A 21,538-nucleotide genomic window follows, 5' to 3' on the forward strand; every position below is an offset into this window, starting at 1 on the left:
CCGTTCTCCTGCTGCCGCCGCTCCCTATTGGCCGCCTGTCTGTCACTCATCCGCGCGGCGCGGCCGGCCCTGCGGCTCCGCCCTCCGAGGCCCCGCCCTCCTCTCTCCCGGCGCGCGCCCCCGCCCTCCGCGGTCACGTGATGTTTTTGCCGTGGTGCCGCCGAGGCCGCCCGTGTGAGTGCGAGTAGCCGGCAACGGCGGGAGGGAGCGGGCGGCGCGGCGGGCACATCGCCACGGAGCTGCGGCGCCGCACGGCTCCTGATGCGCGGCCCAAGGCGGGCGCTTCCCCGGTGAGGGCGGGTTCCCGCAGCCCGCCCCGTTTCCCCCCTTCTCCAGACCTTGCCTGGCCCCTAAGATGGCGAGCGGTATGAACGGCCCGGGCGGCGGCGGCGCGGCGGTGAGGGGCGGCGAGGAGGAGCCGGGCGCCCGGCACGCGGGAGGCGGAGCGGCGCCTCAACAGCGGGATCCCGGCACGGCTGGCGAAGGGGAGACGGCCAACGGGGACGGCGGGCGCTGCCCGTCCCCGCAGCCCCACCACCTGCTGCTGCTGCTGCGCCGCTCCCCCAGCGCCTCGCTCTGTCCGCCCACGGACGGCCCCGCGGGCCGCGCCGCTCTGGGCCGCGGCGGGCAGCCCCCACCCGTGGGCCGCGCCGCGCCCCCGGTGTCGTCCTCCGGCGGCGACGACGTGAGGAAGTGCGGCTACCTGAGGAAGCAGAAGCACGGGCACAAGCGGTACTTCGTGCTGCGGGACGAGAGCCCGCTGGCCCCCGCCCGGCTGGAGTACTACGACAGCGAGAAGAAGTTCAAGAGCAGCCTGCGGGCTGGGGGCGGCGGGGCCGCCCCTCTCTGCTGCCCGCCGCCCAAGCGGGTCATCCCGCTCTACCAGTGCTTCACCGTCAGCCGGCGCGCCGATGCCAAGCACAAGCACATCATCGCCTTGTACACCAAGGATGAGTACTTTGCTATGCTGGCGGAGAACGAGGCCGAGCAGGAGGCCTGGTACCAAGCCATCAGCGAGCTGATGAGCCAGTGCAAGAAGGGCTGTCTGGAACAGGAGGACCAGGCGGAGCAGCAGGTCGATGAGGACGATGAGCACTACGGGGCCTCCCTGAGGCCTGGCACTGCCTTCAAGGAGGTGTGGCAGGTTAACGTGAAGCCCAAAGGGCTGGGCCAGACGAAAAACCTCACCGGAGTGTATCGGCTGTGCCTCTCCAGCAAGGCTATCCACCTCGTTAAGCTTAACTCGGAGGTGCCCTCTGTCCAACTACAGCTGATGAATATTCGCCGCTGTGGGCACTCAGAGAACTTCTTCTTCATCGAAGTGGGCAGATCGGCCTCCATCGGGCCTGGAGAGCTCTGGATGCAAGTGGATGATTCTGTGGTGGCCCAGAATATGCACGAGACTTTTTTGGAGACCATGAAAGCGCTCAAGGCCTTTGCAGAGTTTAGACCCCGAAGCAAAAGCCAGTCTTCTGGTGGTGGCAGCGGTACCAATCCCATCTCCTTCATCACTACTAGGAGGCACCTGGGCAACCTGCCCCCCAGCCAGACGGGCTTGCAGAGAAGATCGAGAACTGAGAGTGTAGTTGGAGGGACGCCTCCTACCACCAAGAGCAGCAACTCCTACCGCTTCAGGACATCCAGTGAGGGAGAAGGAACCATGACTAGACCTTTTAGGTCGGTGACGGGGAGCCTGATCCACCTCAACACCGCAAGGATGAATTTGGGCCGGCAAGAAGGGAGTGGAAGGTACGTTAGAGCTGCATTCAGCTCATCATATCACACTAGGTCTGCTTCGCTGCCTGTGTCTCATTTTCCCTCCACTACAAGTCCCATCAGTGTTTCTTCCAGCAGTGGCCATGGCTCTGCTTCAGACATGTTGACCAGGCCTTCTAGCTCCTCTGTTTGTGGCTCTCCAAGCGATGGGGGATTTATCTCTTCTGATGAGTATGGCTCCAGCCCTGGAGATTTCAGGTACTTTAGGGTCCGGAGTAATACACCGGATTCCTTGGGAAACACACCACCTATCAGAGAGGAGAATTGTCTGAGTGAGTACATGTCCATGAGTAAGCAGCAAGCAGACGATAGCTCAAGAGATGATTATATGGAAGCTGAAAAGTGTTTCAGAAAAAGAACTTACTCTCTAACTAAACCAACTTCTGTAGCAGTGCAGCAGAAAACAACGCAAACTACAGCTTTGTTAGATGAAGATTCCATAGGAAATCATGGACGATTACTTTACTCTGAAACACCGAAATTGAAAGGTAACCATGAACTGGAGTACAATGACAGTAATCTTGATTCTATATGCAACCAAAGCAGGAGTAAAGCCAGGGATGATGGATACATGCCAATGATGCCGGGCGTTGCATCCTCTCTGTCGAGTAACAGCGATTATTTGCCAATGACTCCTAAAAGTATGTCTGTTCCGAAACAGATTAACAATTCATGGTCGCCATCTCAGGTTGACTCAAGAGGATATATGATGATGTTTCCAAAGGCAAGCTCTTCACCTGTACGGAGTCCTTTAACTGGATTTATTTCTAAAGGTAGTAACGAGAAGATTGTAAACAATGAATACATGGATATGTCACCTGGTAATTCAGCTCCAAAGCATCCCAGTGATTCGAATTATATACATACTAGTTCTGTTTCCAAAGGTTTCAGTTCGTATTTTTCTTTGCCTCGAAGTTTTAAGGCATTAACAGGACAAAATGGCGACCACAGTGAATATGTTCCAATGTCTTCACCTGGAAAACTCTTGTATGGTGGACCAGAAAATGTAAAAAGCACCAACAGCGAAGTTCTGTCTAATGGCATCTCTAAGTCACCGGTGGGAAAAGGTTCAGATGAAGGACTGGTGCAGAACAGGGCTACGCGGCCAACAAGGCTCCCCCTCGGTACAAGAGGGAGTAATACTATCCCAAGAATGTATGATCGTACAGTTCCAGCTGAGCCAGCGAGTCCTGGTGAATACATCAATATTGATTTTAATGAAAAGGCAAGTAATACACCGTATTCCTTATCTGCAGAAGGATCGCCATCGTCTCTGGGCTCAAGTAGTGACCACAGACAGTCCCCGCTTTCAGATTATATGAGTGTTGACTTGGATGTACAGTCACCAAAAGTAGCGAAGGAACTATCTAACTCTTTAACAGATATTTCAATTTATGCAAGTTCCAGTATTCCTAGAAACCAACAAAATCCTGACTATGCTAGGCTCTCCTTTGGTACTGCGTGTGTTAGCTCTGCAAGTAACAGGACTGATGATTACACGGAGATGACGTTCAACATGGCAGCAACGCCACCTCGGCCCTTTGCTGCCGAATCCGATGATGGTGTGAAGATGGATAGTCCTTCTTCCATAGTTAACAGACTGTGCATTGTTGATCGATATGCTGGTAGCAGTAGCTTTTCTGTTACAAGTGCTGAGCCCCCAGTGGGACCGAAAGTTATCCGAGCTGATCCTCAAGGCAGGAGGAGACACAGTTCTGAAACCTTCTCTTCTGCTGGGACTGTGACGACATCCTCCTCTTTCTTTACTGATAGTAGTAAAAGACACAGCTCTGCCTCATTTGATAATGTTTGGTTAAAACCAGATGAAAGCATTTCTGATGGTCAGGAAAGCAAAATGTCCAGGGATACCTCAACTGGATTTCAGAACGGCTTAAACTACATAGCTCTGAATTTATGCGATGATCCAATAAGCTGTGAGGCAAGTACTGGGACGCCGACTTGCCATCTCCAAAATGGTACTTCAAGTCTGGACAGTGGAGCGTACGTAAGCATAGACTTCACCAGGTCTGATGGGCTGAAGTGTAACGCTGCACGAAAAGGTTTGTAACTTTACAAGCACTTTCCTTTCACGCATGCTTAACTATAGGAATTAAATTGTAACCTAATACTATAATGTGGTCTTAAGAATGGGGTAAATGTTGCTATATAATCTGTAGTCCAGTACAGCTTGTCCTGTAGTAGTACAGTCACCTAACCATTGAACAAACACACCAGAGGACGTGGTCCTTGGCCTACAGGGTATAGGTTTATGTAACTCTTCTAGGCAATTAGAAGTGCTATCAAACTGCCATCTGCTCAGATTTTTTTTATAAAATGATTTTGCTAGTATAAACATCTATTGTTCTGTGTTGTGAATTCTTGTACTGAGATTATGATAGCTCTTCTTCAGTTTGTTTTCCTCTTCTTCCTTTCTTATACCTAGATAGCTCTTCCAACTGTTGTTTTGAAATTGAAATCAAGTATTTTGCCTCATGGATGAGGAGAGCTGCAAGGTGCTGAATTAGGTTTAGAAATCAAAAAGTGGGGCTTGGATTTGGTTATTGCAGTAAATGTGGGTGAAATGCATATTTCAGAGCTTTGTGCATACAAATGGGCATGCATTTATTTATTTGACTCTTAGGTAAACAAGCTCACTTCTCTCTTTCTCCTGAAGGTTTGGTGTGCTGCTTTTGAGCTCTGCTCTCCATGGTGTCCTCTGCAGAAGCCATTCCTGGTGGCTGAGTGTGGTTGTGAGGGGCTCCCGCAGCTCCTGCCCATGCACTCGCTGTCAACTGTGCAATGTCTGGGGGCCTCTGCTGTGCAGAATCTGCCTGTTAGGTGGTAGCGTGGAGCACATGTGGTAGTTGCAGAACTGACTGAGGGGAGGAAGCTTTGGAGGGTCTGAAGCTTTGGAGAGCAGGCTGCTAGCTCTCAAGCAGTCAGCAAAGTCTCGCTGGACTTACAGTAAAATATTTTGAGGTATGTGTAGAAACATAGGGTGTATGTGATAGGGAGGGAGAATATAGGCAAGTGGAGAGGCTCCTATTCATATTCAGCTCTTTGCTGTTGTGGTGGGAGCAAATAATAACTGGCTGCTGGTGTTGTTATGTATGCCTCCTGGTCAAGCAGTAGTGTAAGATTGTATTTGGAAGCATAATATATCTTTTGATACTAGTGGCCCACACAGCTCCTTACAGTAATACACCTACCCAGGCAGAAAACCATGTGTTATAAGCGTTGTTTTCTTCTCTTTGCAAATGTGTGTGTAGTCAATAATTGATGACTGCTAAGAGGAAATATTTAATCGCTGTTGGACATTGATGTTTGTCTACTTGTCTGTCAATAGAGACAGCAGTAAATGGGCAGGCTGCTTCCGCTTTTTTTTTTTTTTTTTTTTTTTTGTTACAGTCTTAAATAAAATGATACTTTTTTCCCCCCCAGTTTTACTTTATAACTGTCTGAAGACAGAAGGTATCGTAGCAGCTTAAAATCGTGTAGCCCTTAATAGGGGAAGGTGTAAGCCTGACTCAGCTAGCATGCCATTCACAGTCTGGCAGCAGTGCTCGGGGCTGCTCAGAAATGTGTGGTTTGCCTCAGTGGTTTTTTTTCCCTGCTTTGTTTTGTTGGTTGGAATCAAATTTAGAAGACGTTGAAAGTTGCCAGTCCAAGAAGTGCTTTCTTCTAAAGTTAGGCTTTCAGCACTTCAAAGATTTTTCTAAGTCAAAGAGAAGCTGACTGCCATAGTGTTTGGTTTTTTTAGAAGCACCCCCAAAGACAGCAGAATTCGTGCTTGATCTTATTTCCCTCACGTAACTCAGATATGTATAATTAAGAGTTGGGGGAGGGAGGAAAAACGCAAAGGATTTCATTTTGTCAGGGCTGTAAATACTACATTTAAGAGCGTTTTTCAAGAGACTGGCTAGAAAATGTACTTACTTTAAATGTTTTGTTTACTGCAGCTACAGCAAAATATCCCCAGGCCTGTGCTTGGGTTTTTTTCCTTGTCTGTTACAAGTTGCAGGAGGAAGGAGCCTTGCTGTTGGTTTGTTTTGCCACCAGTCTGCTTTCTGGAAGTGAAACAGGCATTAAAATGAAGTGAAAGAAGCTGCATATAAACAAAAAAAAAAAAACCAACAAAATAATAAAAGCATGGATGCTGGCAGGAAATTAAGTGTGAGAATGGTAAGAGCTTAGGTTGCTGTTTTCCCACTAGGCCTAAAAAGAAAACAAATTTTTAACACTGCTTCAAAACAAGGCCTAAGAGTTTTCCACAATGGGAACATGAAATATTTGTGGTGTGCAGGAGGAGGGCAGGTGTTGGTGTGGGCACGTTTTCTTCCAGGTGGCTCATGGAGTGGGGAGCAGATTGCAGAGCAGCCTGAGCTAAAACACAGAGTTATGAGTTGGTGGGCTATGTCTGTTTCTTTGTAATGGCTTAAGACCATTGATTTTAAGGATATTGTTTTTCAGTTGCGTTTGAGCTGTAGCAAGCCTGATTTTAGAAGTCTGTATTCCCTAACCAGCCTACCAGTTTCTGATGTGATGAAGCTTTTATTTCAGTATCTAAAAAGAATGTCTAATCCAGGAAAAAAAATGTCCAAGTTCCATTTTGAATAGTGAAAATAAATCCTCATTCGTAAACCTCTTATATCCTGAAGAGGAGGTGCACTGTACCTGTGTGTAATTGATAGTTTTAATACTTTTGGAGACTTTTTGCAGAAGTGAGCGCTGTCTTCATTTCTGCATCCCAGTTTTCTAGTCTTTGCTTGAAAAATGGTCTGAGATGAAAGCAATACATTCTGAAGGAAAATATTTACTAGGTGCATTTACCTTTTACTTCCCTAGGAAGGAGCTCCCCATATTTATCAAACTTTATCATGCAGAGATCTTTAATCTCCCTGGGCTGCAGTTGTGCTGGAAGGAAAACACTTCCCAACTTCTGTTTGCTTTTCTTGTTTGCTCAAGTTAGATGTTGTGTACAGTGACTCAACTGCATTCTCTGAACTGCTGAGAGTGAAATGGAGAGAGAGATTTCCAATGCATCATTGCCCCCTCATTGTAATTCCCAAACTGCTTCTGGTTCGGGTTCACTGATGTGAATCAAACTGTGTTGTTTTTTTTCCCCCCTCCTCCTCCATTCATGAAATGAAATGGATGGAGGAGGGGAAGGCATTAATTTGAACTGATAAACAAGAGCTGGCTCGCCATTCAACTTCTATTTTGGATTTAGTCAAAATTGAGGTCAGGTTTATGTCGGATACTATGATAAAAAGAAAATAAGGTTCTGATTTTGAGTGCTTGAAGTTTAAGGAGGTCATTAGCAAAACAGTTTCATCATGAGATTGTTACACAATATTGAAGCAAGCGGTTTGCTGTTTTGATTACGTGAATCTGAGTCATGAAATTTTGTGCTAGGAGTACGGAACACAAAAGCTACTTCAAACAGGGCTTAGCTAATGTATACCTTGTTGTTGGACCTTGTAGAAACTGGGGATGATAATGAGAATGGGGAGGTAATAAACTGCATAATGGGTCATGTATAATAAAAGTTTCTTCAGACGTAATTAGAAATACTAAAGCTACAAAGATACCCCGGACTCCAAAAAACAAAACAGGCTGTTCAGAGTAAATGCAGCACTCAGTTTAATACCAACCCACCTATTTTACACCTACTCTTTAATCTTACTTCTACCTGATATCCTAATGGCATGTTAAGGCATTAATTTCAGAAATACTCTAAAGTGCAGGATTATAATTTAAATGTTCCTCACCTTTTTAATCTCCTCCTGTGTGAGGTTGTTGTGCATGCTCTGGGGAGCCGGGAGGAGGGAAAATAACTACAGCTGTGAAGGAAAACTTTCATTCTAAATTGTCCGGATCCCTTATGGTACTTGTGTATTTCAAATGCAAAATGTTGAATATGATGAACAATGTGCACTTTGAGAAGTTCTGCAAGTTTTAGCTATTGCAAATATAGTAAATTACAGTTTACAGGATACCAGACAAATAACTGCCCCTTTGGATTTCAGAGCCGTGGTTTGTAGAAGTTTGCTTCAAACTGAGGCTTGTTTGTATCAGCAGAACATTTGGGGCAGGGGACTGCTTAAAAATAACTTGAAGAACCCTTCTGAAATGCATCTGAATGCTGCCATGCAGCCAAAGTCCTGCGAGTAACATGGGGATAATAATTCTTTGAAGGAAAAAAACCCAAATTTGAAGTCTTGCTGTAACAGATGCTACTTTGTCTTGAGTGACTTACCGTAAAAATACAGGGTAACTTTTTCAAGTAGCATATGAGCTACTGAAGGCTGAACAGATTTTTGCCTTGCAGTGTGGGAGTGAGTTAATTATGACATATTTGACCAGGAATCAGCTGGGTTTTACTTGTGCTTGGTGAGAAAATCTGTGATGAGAATGTTCCCCTGCTGCTGAGAGCGAATGCGTGCAGTGAGTGTTGGAACGCTCCTGGAAATCAGCTTTCCTCACTGAGGCTGTAGTTGCAGCTGATGTTCATGTGTCTTTTTGGAAGTCTGACTTTGTGTGATTGTCCTGTAGGGTAAAGCACTGCTATGGGACACAGGAGTTCTGGGACAAGTCTGGTACTGGTGCAGACTGCCTTTTTGTTTTTTTTTTCTTCAATCTTTTGATGAAATTTGAAGTACGTTTTCTTGCCCCAGCCCTTCTCTCCTGTGTTGCCAGAGGGGTGAGTAGGTGGGGCTGTGGGACGCTGTCTCTGGGGCTGGCTGTGGGGCACATTAGCAGGACGTTGAGCTGGGAGCTTTGCTGGCTCTGTGTGTGCCTTTCTTTATGAAAGGATCTTTAACAACTTTTCTTCGTATAGATGGCTGGGAAGGGAGGGTTTATGCCTTGAGGTTTTGGATGGTACAAGAAGAGGTTGTATTGCTGTGTTGTGATTGGTGTGTGCCCGTGTGCTCTGCTGGTGGGTCTGTGGTGCTCCCAGCACACGCTGAATAGTACCCAGTGTGCTGACTGAAGGAACAAAGTTGTTTTTTTCCTGCTCCAAAGCAGGAAACAAACTCTGCAGTGATTTTGTTTAACTGCTGTTGTGATCAAATGTGCCATTCTTCAATCCAAGGAAAGTGGAATGTTAAAACTGAAAGGCAGGTGAGAGAGGAAAGCCTCCTGTTTTCTGGGGGTGTTTATTATTGCTGTTTTATCCTGAAATCGTGGTGCTTGTATGACTCATCCGTCAGTGGTCTGTGAGGACCTGGCTGGAGATGAGCACCATGGCCCACCCTGTAAGTTGCTGTTTGGCTGTCTTTCACATTGAGCTTTGGCATATCGACAGCAATCCAGCAATTACGTCTTGCTGTTGCCTTATAAAAGCAGAACCTTACAGTTTAAAGCAATTAATAGGGCAAAAGGAAAAAGCGTGTTCTAGTTTTAATCAAGCCCCGTGTCTCTGTAAAGGTCACTGTGCTTAGAGGCAAGTTACCTGGGAGCCTTCATCACTTGGGATGCGTGACATTCTCGAGGGCAGGGGGAAGACAAAAGTAAATGAGCCTGACTCATCAAAGGCATCTTTGAGGTGTTGCTCGACATCACAGGAATATCTTATCTAAAAGATCTTGAACATATAAGTGTTTGGATTTCTGGAGATTTTCTTTGGGTGGGGCATTACCCCTGTAGCAGCAGTGTAATAGACTGCTTGGAAGGGTTTTCTGCACTGACAAATGTCATCTTGAGGGACAAAGGTTGATTAATTCAAAGCACTGTTTTTCTAGCCCTTTTGCTATATGCTCGAATGCTAACAGCCCAAATTGCTAGTGTGTATGTGTATAGGTGTGTGCTATGTGCCAGTGACTTGTGAGTTAAGTGTGAGGGCTAATCTTCCTTAATCTTCTGGGAAGAAAGGGCTTTTGAAAGAGATGGTTTGTGCTGAAATTAATACAGTTAAGATTTAGATGTAATTCCAAGGTGATGATACGATCCAATGTGACTGAAGAAAATTCAGAAATTTTTAATTAATCCTGAAAGATGAGTGGTGCTTGTTTTTATTGCATAATATGCATGCGTGTTTCATGAACTTACAAATATCACATTGAATTGTTGTTTGATTTGTACAGTATATAAGAAGAGTATTTTTTCTCTTGCTAGGATATGAGGGGCTCATAAATGTGCTAATCAATTGGGGAAAGTTTTCGCTTTTAAGAAAATAGGATTTTGCAGAATGGCAGAAGATATCAGCATGTTGGCTTGCTAATTCTGACAGTCATGGGAAATAATACCATAAGGAGTGCAAGAACTCTGGTAAAACTTGCTTCTAAATTTACAGGGGCGTTAATGAATAATACCCTCCTTTTGCAGGAGATGGTGCGAGTCTTTTCCATGCTTGTGCCAGGCTGGCTTGCCTTGTTCACAGCTCATACTGAATAGATGAATTTGCTGTAGGATTTTCTTGATACCTGCGTAGCTGCAGCCTGAAATTTGTTTTTGTGTGAGAGATGTTTGGATGTATTTGCCATCTATATTTAACTCTGTGGTGACTTTTTGGGTGGTGGTGCTGTTTTGTGTTGTTTGCTTTTAGAAATGCGTTTTTAAGTTGTAGGTTGCAGTGAACAGGGTAGTAGTTAGGAATGAGCTTAAAAACTGAACAGGCTTGATCTCGAGGTCATTCAGACAATACTCTGGGAATGAATCTGTTGCCCCCTACTCATGTGTTCACAGAAGCTGAGCAGGTAGGCAGGAGTGAGATCCCGTGTTCAGTGCCACCAGTATGAGTGTGTTAGTCCCCATCTTGAAGAGCCCACCCTTCAGAAGACGAAACTGGAGAGGTGGATGAAACTTAATGTGCTGGGGTGGAGAGCAAGATAATGATCGAGGTGGCTGCCATTGGTAGTGAAGATAAGCACCTCAAAGAGATAAAAGGCTGTCTGAGAAAGGTTGTGAGAGAGGAAGCTGGTGGAGGCATTTGGAAGGGCACGCACAAGGCAGGCAGTAATGGGAGGTAGAGCTATAAATACGGTGGTTGTAATGGTTTATATGACTTGAAGAGGCTGAGGTGAATGTCAGAATGTGGGCCAGGTTATTAATTTTGGTGAGAGGAATGTGGGCCAACACGTATCTCCGAGTTAGGTGCATGTCCTGGTGTTTACTTCTCCCTCTTAGATGTGGAATGTGATGTTTTTGTTGTTGTGTTGGTTTTGTAAGTTAGGTTTCCTGCAGCCCCGTGACTGATGGATTTGGTGCAGCAGGGATGTGGGGATGTGTGATGGAGCACAGAATCACCCTGCGTGGGGTCTCTATGGTTCACAGAACGTGCGTTCAGTTAGATGAATGTAGACCTGCATCTTATGATCTTCCTGAGACTTTGATCCAAAAGCAGATGGGGTGATGAAGCTGCTCTGGCATTACTGTTTCTTTTTGGTTTCTGTTGTAGGAGATCTTTAGGCGGAATCTCCAGATTGAGGCAATCTTCTAATGTTAGGGGCCTGGGGGTGGATTTACCTTCAGATGTATAACTGGCGTCAGTGCACTGGAAGTCCAACTTAAGGAGGTCTGAGTACATACGTGATTAAAACTTGTCTGTGTGTAGGCATAGTGTAACACTGACCTCTGTGAGCTCTGGAGCTGCCTCTGGGAGCTGAAGGCGCAATCCATGGTTGCTGTGTGCAGATTGAGAGGGCTTTGCCCCATGCATACAGTCCAATCCTCTTCCTCTCCTGCAAAAATGAGGGCTGTGAGTATTCTCATGTAGACTCAGTGACATGATAATTAGAAAATGGAAAAAATCAATGCATGCCTCTGCTTGGTGTGGTAGCAGGCAGGGGCTGTTGCAGAGCGCTCTGCAGGTACACGTGGGCTGAAGGCAGGGCTGAGGGCGGTTGTGGTCGCCTGGTATGTGGCCACGCAGCAAGTTTCTGCCTTTGACAATCACTTACAGCAACAGAGGCGAAAGAAGAAAAGTGCTGAATGCTTTCAAATGTCAATGACTAAAGGGGTTGGGAAGAGCAAAGGATGAATTAGAAGATGTGAAACTTCCTCGTAGAAAGGAAATATCATGAAAAGAGACTTGAAAGGTGTGGAGCTGTGCCATTAGTCATGAATGACAGTGTCCTTTGTGTCGGTGGGAATAGCTGTGACCATTCAAAGCAGACCTGGCTGAGGAAGAGCAGGGCAGGATGATAGAGCACCTCCCCACGGGCGTGCTCTCAGCCTCTGATGCTTTTTCAGCTTGGGGGATTTCCTGAGCCTGATGCTGTGTGTCTGTTTCATAACCTGCTATGGGTCTTTACTCCAAGTACTTTTCCAGTCTCTCTGATGCTGTGTAATGCTGTGTATCCGTGGCAGCCTCTGGTCACCCAACGCACGCTGTACACAGACCTCTTTGCATCTATTTTGGACTTGTCTTCTTTTGGCAGCCCCATCATTTTGTATTGGAGGAGATAATTAGCTCTATCTTTCCCCTCCATGCCACTTAGTATTCGCATCCTCTTCTGCCATTCCCTCAGCCTGTGTGCTTTGGTGGCTTCCTTCATGCAGTGGGTACATGCACTGTATCTGTGCTCTTAAAATTTCCTGCTGCTTCCCCATGTCTCTGTACAGGCTGCTCTGTGGCTGTGCCTGGCAGGGAGGCTGCCTCTCACCTCCCAGCACTGCTCTGAACCTTCCATTTACTCCAGGTCCTTTCTGAACGAAGGAAGCAGACCTGTGCTGCTCTGTACCCACGTTCCACATGGCTGTGGTCTTTTCCTTGTTTCTCAGCATCTGCCTTGCAGGAAGAGCACAGGTGAAAAACGTTTCTCTCTGCTGATGTTTACAGGCTCTCCAACCTTTGTCACGAGAGCGGAGCAAACTGCAGCAGGTCGTACTGCCACAAGGCACACAAACAAGGTCTGTTTGGCTAAAATTGAGCTGTTTTCTGCCAGCTGGGAGGTCAGCCAGAGCGTGCTGCTACAGCTTTGGGCTTTTTTTCTTTTTGCAAAAGCAGAACTTTTTTCTTTCTTCTGCAACATGGAAGTCTGAAACGTGAAGCTTCTGTGGTTTTTACGTGGTCAGACGTTCATAGTGTCACCTTGCTGTACTGGAAAGGATACTTAGTTTTGAAAATAGAAGAAAAGCCAGCAGCTTATCGATCTGACTGCTTTGGTTTGACTTTGTGTTTCAGCCCTGCCAGAACAGCACGTGAGCTTCTTAATTCTAGGAATAGCGTTGGTGAAGGAGGGGAAACCAGGGAGTGTGCGTAACGCCTTCCTAGAAACTCCAGCACTGTTCATTGAAGCAGGAAAAGAAGCTGCTGCTGCAGGAGATAAGGCATTTCTGTGAAGTAAATAAAATGATCACTAAGCATGGGAGAGGGTTTTTTTTAAGCTCTGAGGTTGCCCAGCACTAAGTACTGAAACTGTGCTTGGAGCTGTAGATAAAGAGTGTTTATTTCTGGGGTTTAGAAGACAAAGTTACTCTCGCATCTTGGAGAGGAAGAGTAACCTAATTCACCGGGGTGTGCTGTTACTAATCGCTTTGTTTAAGTGGCTTATGCGATGAAAAAGAGATCATGTAACAGGTGTTTTTAACAAGTTACGTGTTTTTTTGCACATGGGAAGGTCAGTCAAATCACGGGCACGATGTTGCCATTAGCTCAATTTGAACATCGTTACTTTGTTGCTAAATGAAGGAAGTATGTGAAATATGTGCTTAAGGGTACGGCTATGGCTGAGCGAACACCCAAATAAGGATGTTTCTGTGTGTCAGGGCCTTGATTGGGTTACCCAGGTAGTGAGTGCAGTGCTGCAGTGGGTGCTTGCCATGCTCCAGTCAGCGTGTCCATTCCTCTTATACGTGTTTGTCGAGCTGGCATCTAAGTGTGTGAGTTGAGAAGAAATCCTTTGCACAAAGAACACCGCTTGCTTCTAGCTGGGTCTAGAAGCAAGAGTTACACCATTAAGTTAAAACCCAAAGAAATGGGAAAGTGGCACAGGATAGTTAACTGTGGTTAACTAAGGTTCCGGGGTAACAGAATTCTCACTGATTTGGATGTGTTGCAGCAAATCCATTCCCCTCTCTGGGCTGTGCGATGCCCCATGTCGCATCCTGGGGATGCAGCATCCCATGGTGTGAGCACGGCGCTTCTGGACATGCATGTTGTGCCCCGAGGTGCTGCTGTGCCCGGTGCTGTGCTGAACAACAGGCACATTGTGTGCCCACTGTGTGGGGATGTGCACAGCTGTTCTCACCTGCACCAGTCTGCTGAATGCCGACTTCCCCTAACCTGAGCTTCAGGAAATGGAGAACTTCGGTGGTGTTCTTCAGAAGGCTTTAAATTGCCTTAGTCTTTGATGTGGAGATTTTAATCATTTAATTATCTTAAATTAATATCTTCTGTAAGCAAAGCTTTTATCCTTTTAGGAATCAGTTGCAGGATTATGTCAGTAAAAGCCCTTCCTGTAAAAACATACTATTTAGGGAGGATTTCTTGGAGGGAATCAGGACGTGTCTGCTCTGCTCCTAAAACCTCATGGTATGTTTTAAAGCGGTCTGACTTGTGTGACCTTAGTAATTCAGGTGCAGGAAATGAAGTGTGTATTGGATATATTCTCATCTGATACGCTTCCAAATAGAACACACAGGGTGCACAGTCTAAATAATTAAGACTGATCTAATCCTCTGCCTCCAGTTTCTATGAAACTATGGATTTCTTGTTCATAGAAAACACGCAGAGCTCTTTTTTGGCACACTAATTTGGAGCAAAATGTTTTTCTGGGCAGTGGCTCGCTGCCAGCCCAGTTCAAACATTCACCCTTGTAGTTTCTTTTCTGTCTTCTCCATCTTTTTCTTCTGATCTTGGGAAGATGACAGCTCTGTGTAGTTTCATAATCAAATCCCATCACAAATAGGTGGCTGTAAGTTGACTTGTGTACCATGGAGAAATCGGTTTCGTGTCCAAAGCTTTTGTCCTGCATTAGTGTCATGGGGAGGTGAATCCCTGCAGATCTCAGTGCCTGAGCACTTCTATAGCCCTGGGATAGAAGCCGCCCCTTTTCCTAAGGAACTTCTTATGAGGAACCACGCAAGTGGAAATTCGCAGCCCTGCTCTGACAGGGCATGACAAACACGGGCCTTTACTCCTCAACACTGACCCTGCTTCAAAGCTCTGACTGATCACTGCTCCTGTGCTTGCACAGCTGGAGGTGCCTTCGTAGCAATGGAGCCACACATGGGGTCCTGTGGGCAGCTGGGCTCCTGCTGGTAGCAGCTGTAGCCCTGAGAGCTGTGGGGCGTCCTGGGGGTGCCATGGGAAGCTGCTGCTGTTGGCCATGGTGCAGCTCCACAGCTCAGAAGTAGCTGCCAGGGCTGCAGCTGCAGGGACTGCTCCAGTGCTGCAGGGACCCCTCTGCTCATGGGCTTGGCTCTGTGGGAGGGGTGCGGGGTCGCTTCTGTGTCCTGAGGGGGTGTGGGTGAGGGCGGCTGTCCTGTACAGCTGTACTTTCTATAGCTGTAAGTAAATGCTGAGGCTTTTGTCTTGCCAGAGAAGAGGTGATGAGCAGCAGCCAGCTGTGCTGCTCCAGCTGCAGTGCTCATTTCCAGCAGTGAGGAGCTCAGAGCAGTGCTAACAGCAGCAGCTGTGGTCAGAGGCACTTGAGGTGTTGTGAGGCTGCTGTCAGCTGTAGGTGATATCACCTGGGGCTTCCTCCTGTTTGTTTACAGCTCCCACAACTTTGTTTTAGCTTAAAAACTGAGGGGAAACGTGAACATTTGTTTATATAATCGTGGGAGAGGGGAAAGACCTCATGTACTGCCTGGCAAAGGGCTGGGAGTGCTGTGCGGCCCTGCCTGGGAGCACTCAGAGCTGTGACAGCTCAGCTGAGGGCCGTTCTGGTTCCCTACAAACTGATGTGTCAGCTGGGGCTGTGCTTTACTCACCTCTTTGCAGCATTAGTTACACTGTGCCTGAGCTGAGCTTGTTCCAAGCACCACAGTTAGGAGTGCAGCAGGTTCCCCTGCTCTTAGGCTTTTCCTTCTTCCCCCCACTTCAAGCATCTGCAATGAGATTTGGCAGTTTACAGACGTTTCTACAAACTCGGAGGTATTTACAAACAGGAGTCCTGCCATATGGGATGATCCTGCTCCCAGCGCTGGGGCTGTGCTGGTGGAGCTCAGAACAACTCGTTGTGCAGCTTCCAGGTGCGCGTTGTGAGGTGTGGAGGAAAATGCACCGACCAAAGCACAGACGGTTTTTGAAGTTCCTTTCATGTCAGGTGTGGAGCAGGGAAGGGGCGGGGGGTGCTGGTAGATGTTAATTTGTCCTGAATGTGGCTTTAATGCAGAAGCCTGTTCCGATGGCTCACTGGTGTGCAGCGTAGAGGTGTGATTGGCTTCAGGCTGAGGTGTGTGTTTCCGTCCTTTGGTCCCACAACAAAATACGTATTGAAGGGGAAAAAGCATTTCAGAAACAACAGCTTCACTCAGTCTTTGTGAAGGCAGAGCCGCTGCTTACACACTGTGCCTCGTGTGACCAGGAATGGCCTTTTGTAGCGATCTTAGGATGTCTGTGCAATAATAGGAGTGGAGGCTTCTGAGGCAGCGCCCGGGGCAGCCCCTGCGCTGCTGGCTGCTCCCTTCTGAAGAGGCAGCGTTCTTTGTGGGGCTGTGAAATCTGAGCTCCTGTACCTTAGGGTGGAGTCGGTGTGTTTAACGTGTGCGTTCTTCATGCGATGGGATATGTAAGTAAACATACAGGTTTGCATTAGTATACGTAACATTTGCTTGCGCTCCAGCCGTCACATTTTCTTCAGCATAAACCTGGGGCGGAGATAATTCGATACTGAACTTTCTCTAGCAAAACACCAAGACCCAACTGCCGTCCTTATGGCCCCACAGAAAGCACAGCCCCTGTTGGGCTGCAGCCCACGTGCTTTGTGAGCATAAACACACACTGGGAAGGGCAGTGCTAGAGATGTAAGTGGTCCAGAAGGATGTACAGCTCAGGGAAGTGCTGTGCTTAGATAAGCAAAGGGTAAAAATAACAGAAGTGATGGAAGGGGACAATCTGTCATGACCGTAATGCTGTGGGTTGGCTGACAGTGGCGTTCCAGAGTAAAAATGTGTGTTCGTGCAGCTGTGCTGGGAGCGGGAAGGGTTTGCAGTGAGCTGAGCCGTGGCTCCCTGTCTATTCCAGTTGTGCTCTCCCCACCAGGTGTTTGCCTCCCTCCTTTGGGCTTTCCCATCCCAGGAGCCTGTGCAGTCACCTTGGCACACTCGTGTGTAATTGCAGAGCTGGTGCTGTGCTCTGGGCCATCCTCCCTCCTGTTCCACCTCTGTCCTGTCGCCCAGACGCGCCTTCCTGCTGTACTCGAGGGTTTTTCCCTTTCCTCTTACTGAGCACTCTGGATGAGAGCTTCGTGCTTTCTCCTCGCTAGCAAACACATATTTCCCATGTAACTTGCATTTAAAATGTCACCAGTTTTATTTTCTTCTTCCTTTGCAGACTGACTGCATTGCCATGGAAACCATTGTTGGAAGAGAAGACTTTTCTGCTGGAAACTCCAGAAACTGTGTGGTGCTTTTGGAAGCCAAGCTCAGCTCCAGCCGGCTACTTTCATTTCCACCAGCACGGACACGGACACATCCTTCCAATTAATTTTGTCATAGACATCAGCTCTCTACAGTTGAATTAATTTGAATTGAGATTTTTCATAGCTGCGCTTTGGTGATGGAAATTGGTCTTTCCTGTCATGTCTATCTGGGAGGCAGCACGAGTGCTAATGGGAGCTCCTTTACACGCCCTTCTCTTCCTCCTGCCTCTCCCATTAATTTGTTTTTATTTATATTCTGAGACATCAAAGCTGGTTTCCGATGTCTGCTTACCGTGGGTTTTGCTTCTCTGGTACGTTAACAAGTGATTAGCTTAAAACATGTGGTTAGAGGTATTGGGGCAGTTAGGAGCTTTCTTCAGGTGGGTGGAAGGAGGGAGGGAGAGATTGAGGGGAGAACCTGTGGGGCTGAACCAGTCTGGAAATGAGAACTCTTCTGCCTTTTGTTTTGTTTTGCTTTCATGGTACGAGAGAGACTTCTTGATCATAGGCTTAGAGTACTTTAAATCAAACGTCTGTCACGGCTTAAGCTGACTTTTCTTTTTTTTTTTTGCTCAGAATTTTGGTATGTACAAAGTAGGATTAATGGGCTGGTTGTCTTGTAGGTTGTTTTTGTTCTTACCCTCGCAATACTTGTTTATAAACATGAATTGTGTAAAAATGAGGTTTTTGTTCATGCATTCAAATGGAGGAGTGCAGAGTCACATCCAGCATTTGTGACTTCTGTGTTACATTTGTCAGCTGTAGCTTCTTAAAGAGAAACCACCCTAATTGATCTTACTTTCAGCCAAGGTCCCGTCTTTAATCTGGGACCGCTTTTGTTCTTTCTTTGTGGCATAATGGGAAGCAGTCAAATACTGGCTCTTCAGTTGTCCTTATCCCAGTAATAAAAGTGCAAACAATGATTATTTGGCATTTTAAAAAATAAATTGCAGAAAAATCAGGGCTTAAGTGCTTCACTCTTGTACTGATATATATATATTTTTGGTTGAAATGAGTTTAGGCTTTTAACACTGCTATAAACGTCAAGAGCATGAAACTAGTTGTCAGTACATGCCATGTGTAATGAAAGGCACTGACGATTGGAAAAGGGTTTAGAAGTGGTACATAAATCCTCATGCTGTACTGCACCACACAGCTGTACTCCTCTACATTGTATATTGTACAACCGACCAGTTGGGCTGCCTCGCTCTAACAAATACAACCTGCACAGCACCGGTACAGTTTGTAGAACCAACCCGGTGCCGTCCCTTTTGCTCAGTGGTGTGTACCCAGATCTGTTTTTGGGTAGGACTAAAATGTCCGTGTCAGGTTTTAATGATGACTTTGTGGGATGCGTGGTACCCATCAGTTGACGCAATGTCTGGCAATGGGAAGATCTGTTGTACAGGGTTTAAAAGCACAGAGCTGGTTGCCATTCTGGAAGAGAAGTTCAAGTTGGTACGGATATTTGTTGCTGCTAAACATACACTAATGAAAAATATGACCACTTTTCTAGACCATGATACTGTCTTGCCATATAGCTTTTGTTTGGTCTCGTAAATGATTAATGCAATACGTAGACAGCTTTTTATAAAGCTTTACATCTTTAAGAGATCGCAGTTGGGATGAAGGTAGTTCTGAACCTTTAACGTGAAAGGAAGAGGTTGTTTTGAGGAAAACCGTGCATACCTATTTCATATTGGATCCCTGAGGCTGCCATTGTACAATATACAGCACTGATTTAATAAATGCTGAATAAATAATTAAATGGGTAACCTCAACTAGAGTGGTACAAATACTAACAGGTACGGCATAAAAATATGCAATCTTTTTTGAATCTCTTAGTTTACAGCAACTAATTTATTCAGTATTGTGCTGGAAGAACATTTTCAGAATATGTCAAACATATCACTATATATACTACCTTCCAGCTACCCGTTTATGCTGCTGTATAGTACAAAATACCAATGATGGAACAATGTTTGTCCTGTAAATTTAATTTGATACTGGACAGTTATCGTCTGTACAAACTAAAACGCATATGGTTGAAACTGTTCATTATATTTGCTATTTCTGCTTCACAGATCTGTTTTAAAGTTGAGCTGATTGATCTGGCTTTGTCTTCCATTGTAAATATTGTTACGTTGTTTTCTTTGTAAAACACATCGCATCTGCGGTTCTGGGAGACTGGCTTGAAGCTCTGTATAGTGTTTATATTTATCTGACTTGGCTTTCCATAGAGCTACTTGCAGTAAATACGTGTTCATGTAGCTCCGTGTCTGGGTTTTATTTTTAAATGATCTTTTGTTTTCTTCCGTCGAAACTGCATTTCCTGCTGCTGCTTTCCTTACAGAGCACAGCGTCGCTCTTCCTCCCTGAAGATCTGAAGGAGCTTCTAGTGTATTTCAGGGGAGCAATCCTCAGCCTTTCCCATTTGCTCTGCCACTCACTTAGTGTAACAGTTATCCTATGGCAGAACAGCGAGGAGCTTTCCCTGTCACAGAGTTTAGTGCTGGTAAACAGCGGAGCTTCTGAATGGTGTGTTTGGGGGAGGGGGGGGAAGAGGGGCATGATGTGTCCTCCTTGAAATGCAGAGTAATGTGCCAGTTCAGAACTTTGTTAGGACTGGGCATGGAGGATCCATTATCTGTGTGTAGTAGTCCTGGAAGGAACTTTCAGCAGAGCATCAGATAGGTGGCTCAGGCCTTAGGGTTAAAGGTCCCTAAGGTTTGGCTTTGAGATGTGTTTAGGTTCCAGTATGTAAAAACAAAACCTACGTAGATGTCTCACTTTTCAGGCAATAGACCCACTTGTAGAATCAACTGAGTTTCAGCAGGGAACACCAGCAAACTGTAGCACCAGTGATGTGTTAATTCTGCATAGAAATAACTTACATCCACAGACGTGAGCGTGCATGCTCTCCACAGATGTGGGTGTCTGCTTTGAAATGTCTTTTCTTTCTTTAAAACACCTAACTGAATTCCTACTCTGATATTCAGAATACTGCATTAAAACAACATGGTAAAAGTCAGGTTTGCTTGAAGAACAGAGTTTTCTCCAACTAAACGAGCCCCCTCACTAAGGGCCTCATTGTATAGCTTGTAGCTTCTATTGGGAGGAAAAACAAGATACAGCCCCCTACCAGCAGTGAACAGTGAAAATCCTCCCAACGCCATCAGGGCTGTTGCAACAGCCTCACATTAATTGTGTTAAGAGACCTCAGCCTGGAAGTGTCACTGGACCTGAACTGACCTGAACTGAGGGGTTTTGGATGTTTATTTTCTTTTTTGGAGGGGTGGGGATGGTTCAGGCACAGCTTTATGCTGTTTTTCAAACCTCTTTAGATGAAGCATTGACAGTACTCACAACACCTAGAGCATGATGAAAGCTCTCAGCTGACTCCAGAAACAGTAGGACTTCCTACCTGAATTTGAAGGCAGCACTAGAACACACACTGAAAGCCTTTGTTTTGAAATACATTCACCAGTGCTAGTGGGACTTGCATCTCACTGAGAAGTGTGGTACTGGAAGTAATCAAAGGCCTGGGAACAGTTCATAGAGGGGAAGAAGGACCATTTAAGAGTTAGCAGGTAATATCATTTGTATTCTTTCTCATCCCTGCACCCACTGCTGACTGCTGCAAAAGCATTCCCTCAAACACACATTTCAGTTTACATTACAGTTCCTCTGATTTCTTTTCTTGAAGGGTCACAAAGGAACACCACAGAGGGGAGCACTGAGTTTGCTGTGTATGTACGGGAGGTAAGAACCTTTTCCCCCTTTCTTTTGTTAGAGGAATGCCCCAAGCTCAGGCAGTTGCTTTGTTTCTTCACTTTTCTTTCTGACTCACCGAGTTAATCTCTTTTCAATTAAATTATTTTCAGATTACTTTTAATTTCCTCTTAAAGAAGAGGTACAAGTTGCAGGAGTCTGACAGTCAGGAAAGTTGAGCTCAGTGGGCACAGCAGCTACTTGCTGGCACTGGAGCAGCAGCTGCTGCTGTGCACTCCACCCCTGAGCTATAGTGAGCACCTCCGGTGGAGCCAGCAGTTTGCCTGCTTTAATAACCAGTTACTCCTGACTTGGTTGCCAGTTGGGGCTGTTTCTTAGGCATTGGTCACCAGTCTGCTGCAAATGGGTTGAGCTAATAATCTTTCCTTCTAAAGCAAAGAACTCAAGATACTTGTCCTGTGCTTTAAAATGTAGCAACGCTGCTACTACTCCCCTGA

The 21,538-nt window shown here is 46.1% G+C and overlaps 1 protein-coding gene across 8 annotated transcripts; it reads left to right on the forward strand.

Moving 5' to 3' along the window:
* The first annotated feature begins 128 nt into the window (after window positions 1-128).
* IRS4 (insulin receptor substrate 4) lies at window positions 129-21,175 on the forward strand. Of its 8 annotated transcripts, none has more exons than XM_085546247.1 (3): window positions 129-3,836; window positions 12,560-12,630; window positions 17,222-19,579. In XM_085546247.1, the coding sequence occupies exons 1-3, from the start codon at window positions 356-358 to the stop codon at window positions 17,372-17,374; spliced, it is 3,705 nt and encodes a 1,234-aa protein (XP_085402373.1). In that variant the 5' UTR covers window positions 129-355; the 3' UTR covers window positions 17,375-19,579. The 8 variants fall into 8 exon arrangements, with proteins under 8 accessions (XP_085402373.1, XP_085402378.1, XP_085402374.1 ...); XM_085546252.1 differs by having other exon boundaries at window positions 129-1,749; window positions 17,222-17,432; XM_085546248.1 differs by lacking the exon at window positions 17,222-19,579 and adding an exon at window positions 12,905-13,084.
* Window positions 21,176-21,538: the final 363 nt, after the last annotated feature.

This window comes from Coturnix japonica, chromosome 4 (assembly GCF_054131305.1).
Source record: "Coturnix japonica strain WE chromosome 4, WE-NBRP24, whole genome shotgun sequence".
Lineage (NCBI taxonomy): Eukaryota > Metazoa > Chordata > Aves > Galliformes > Phasianidae > Coturnix > Coturnix japonica.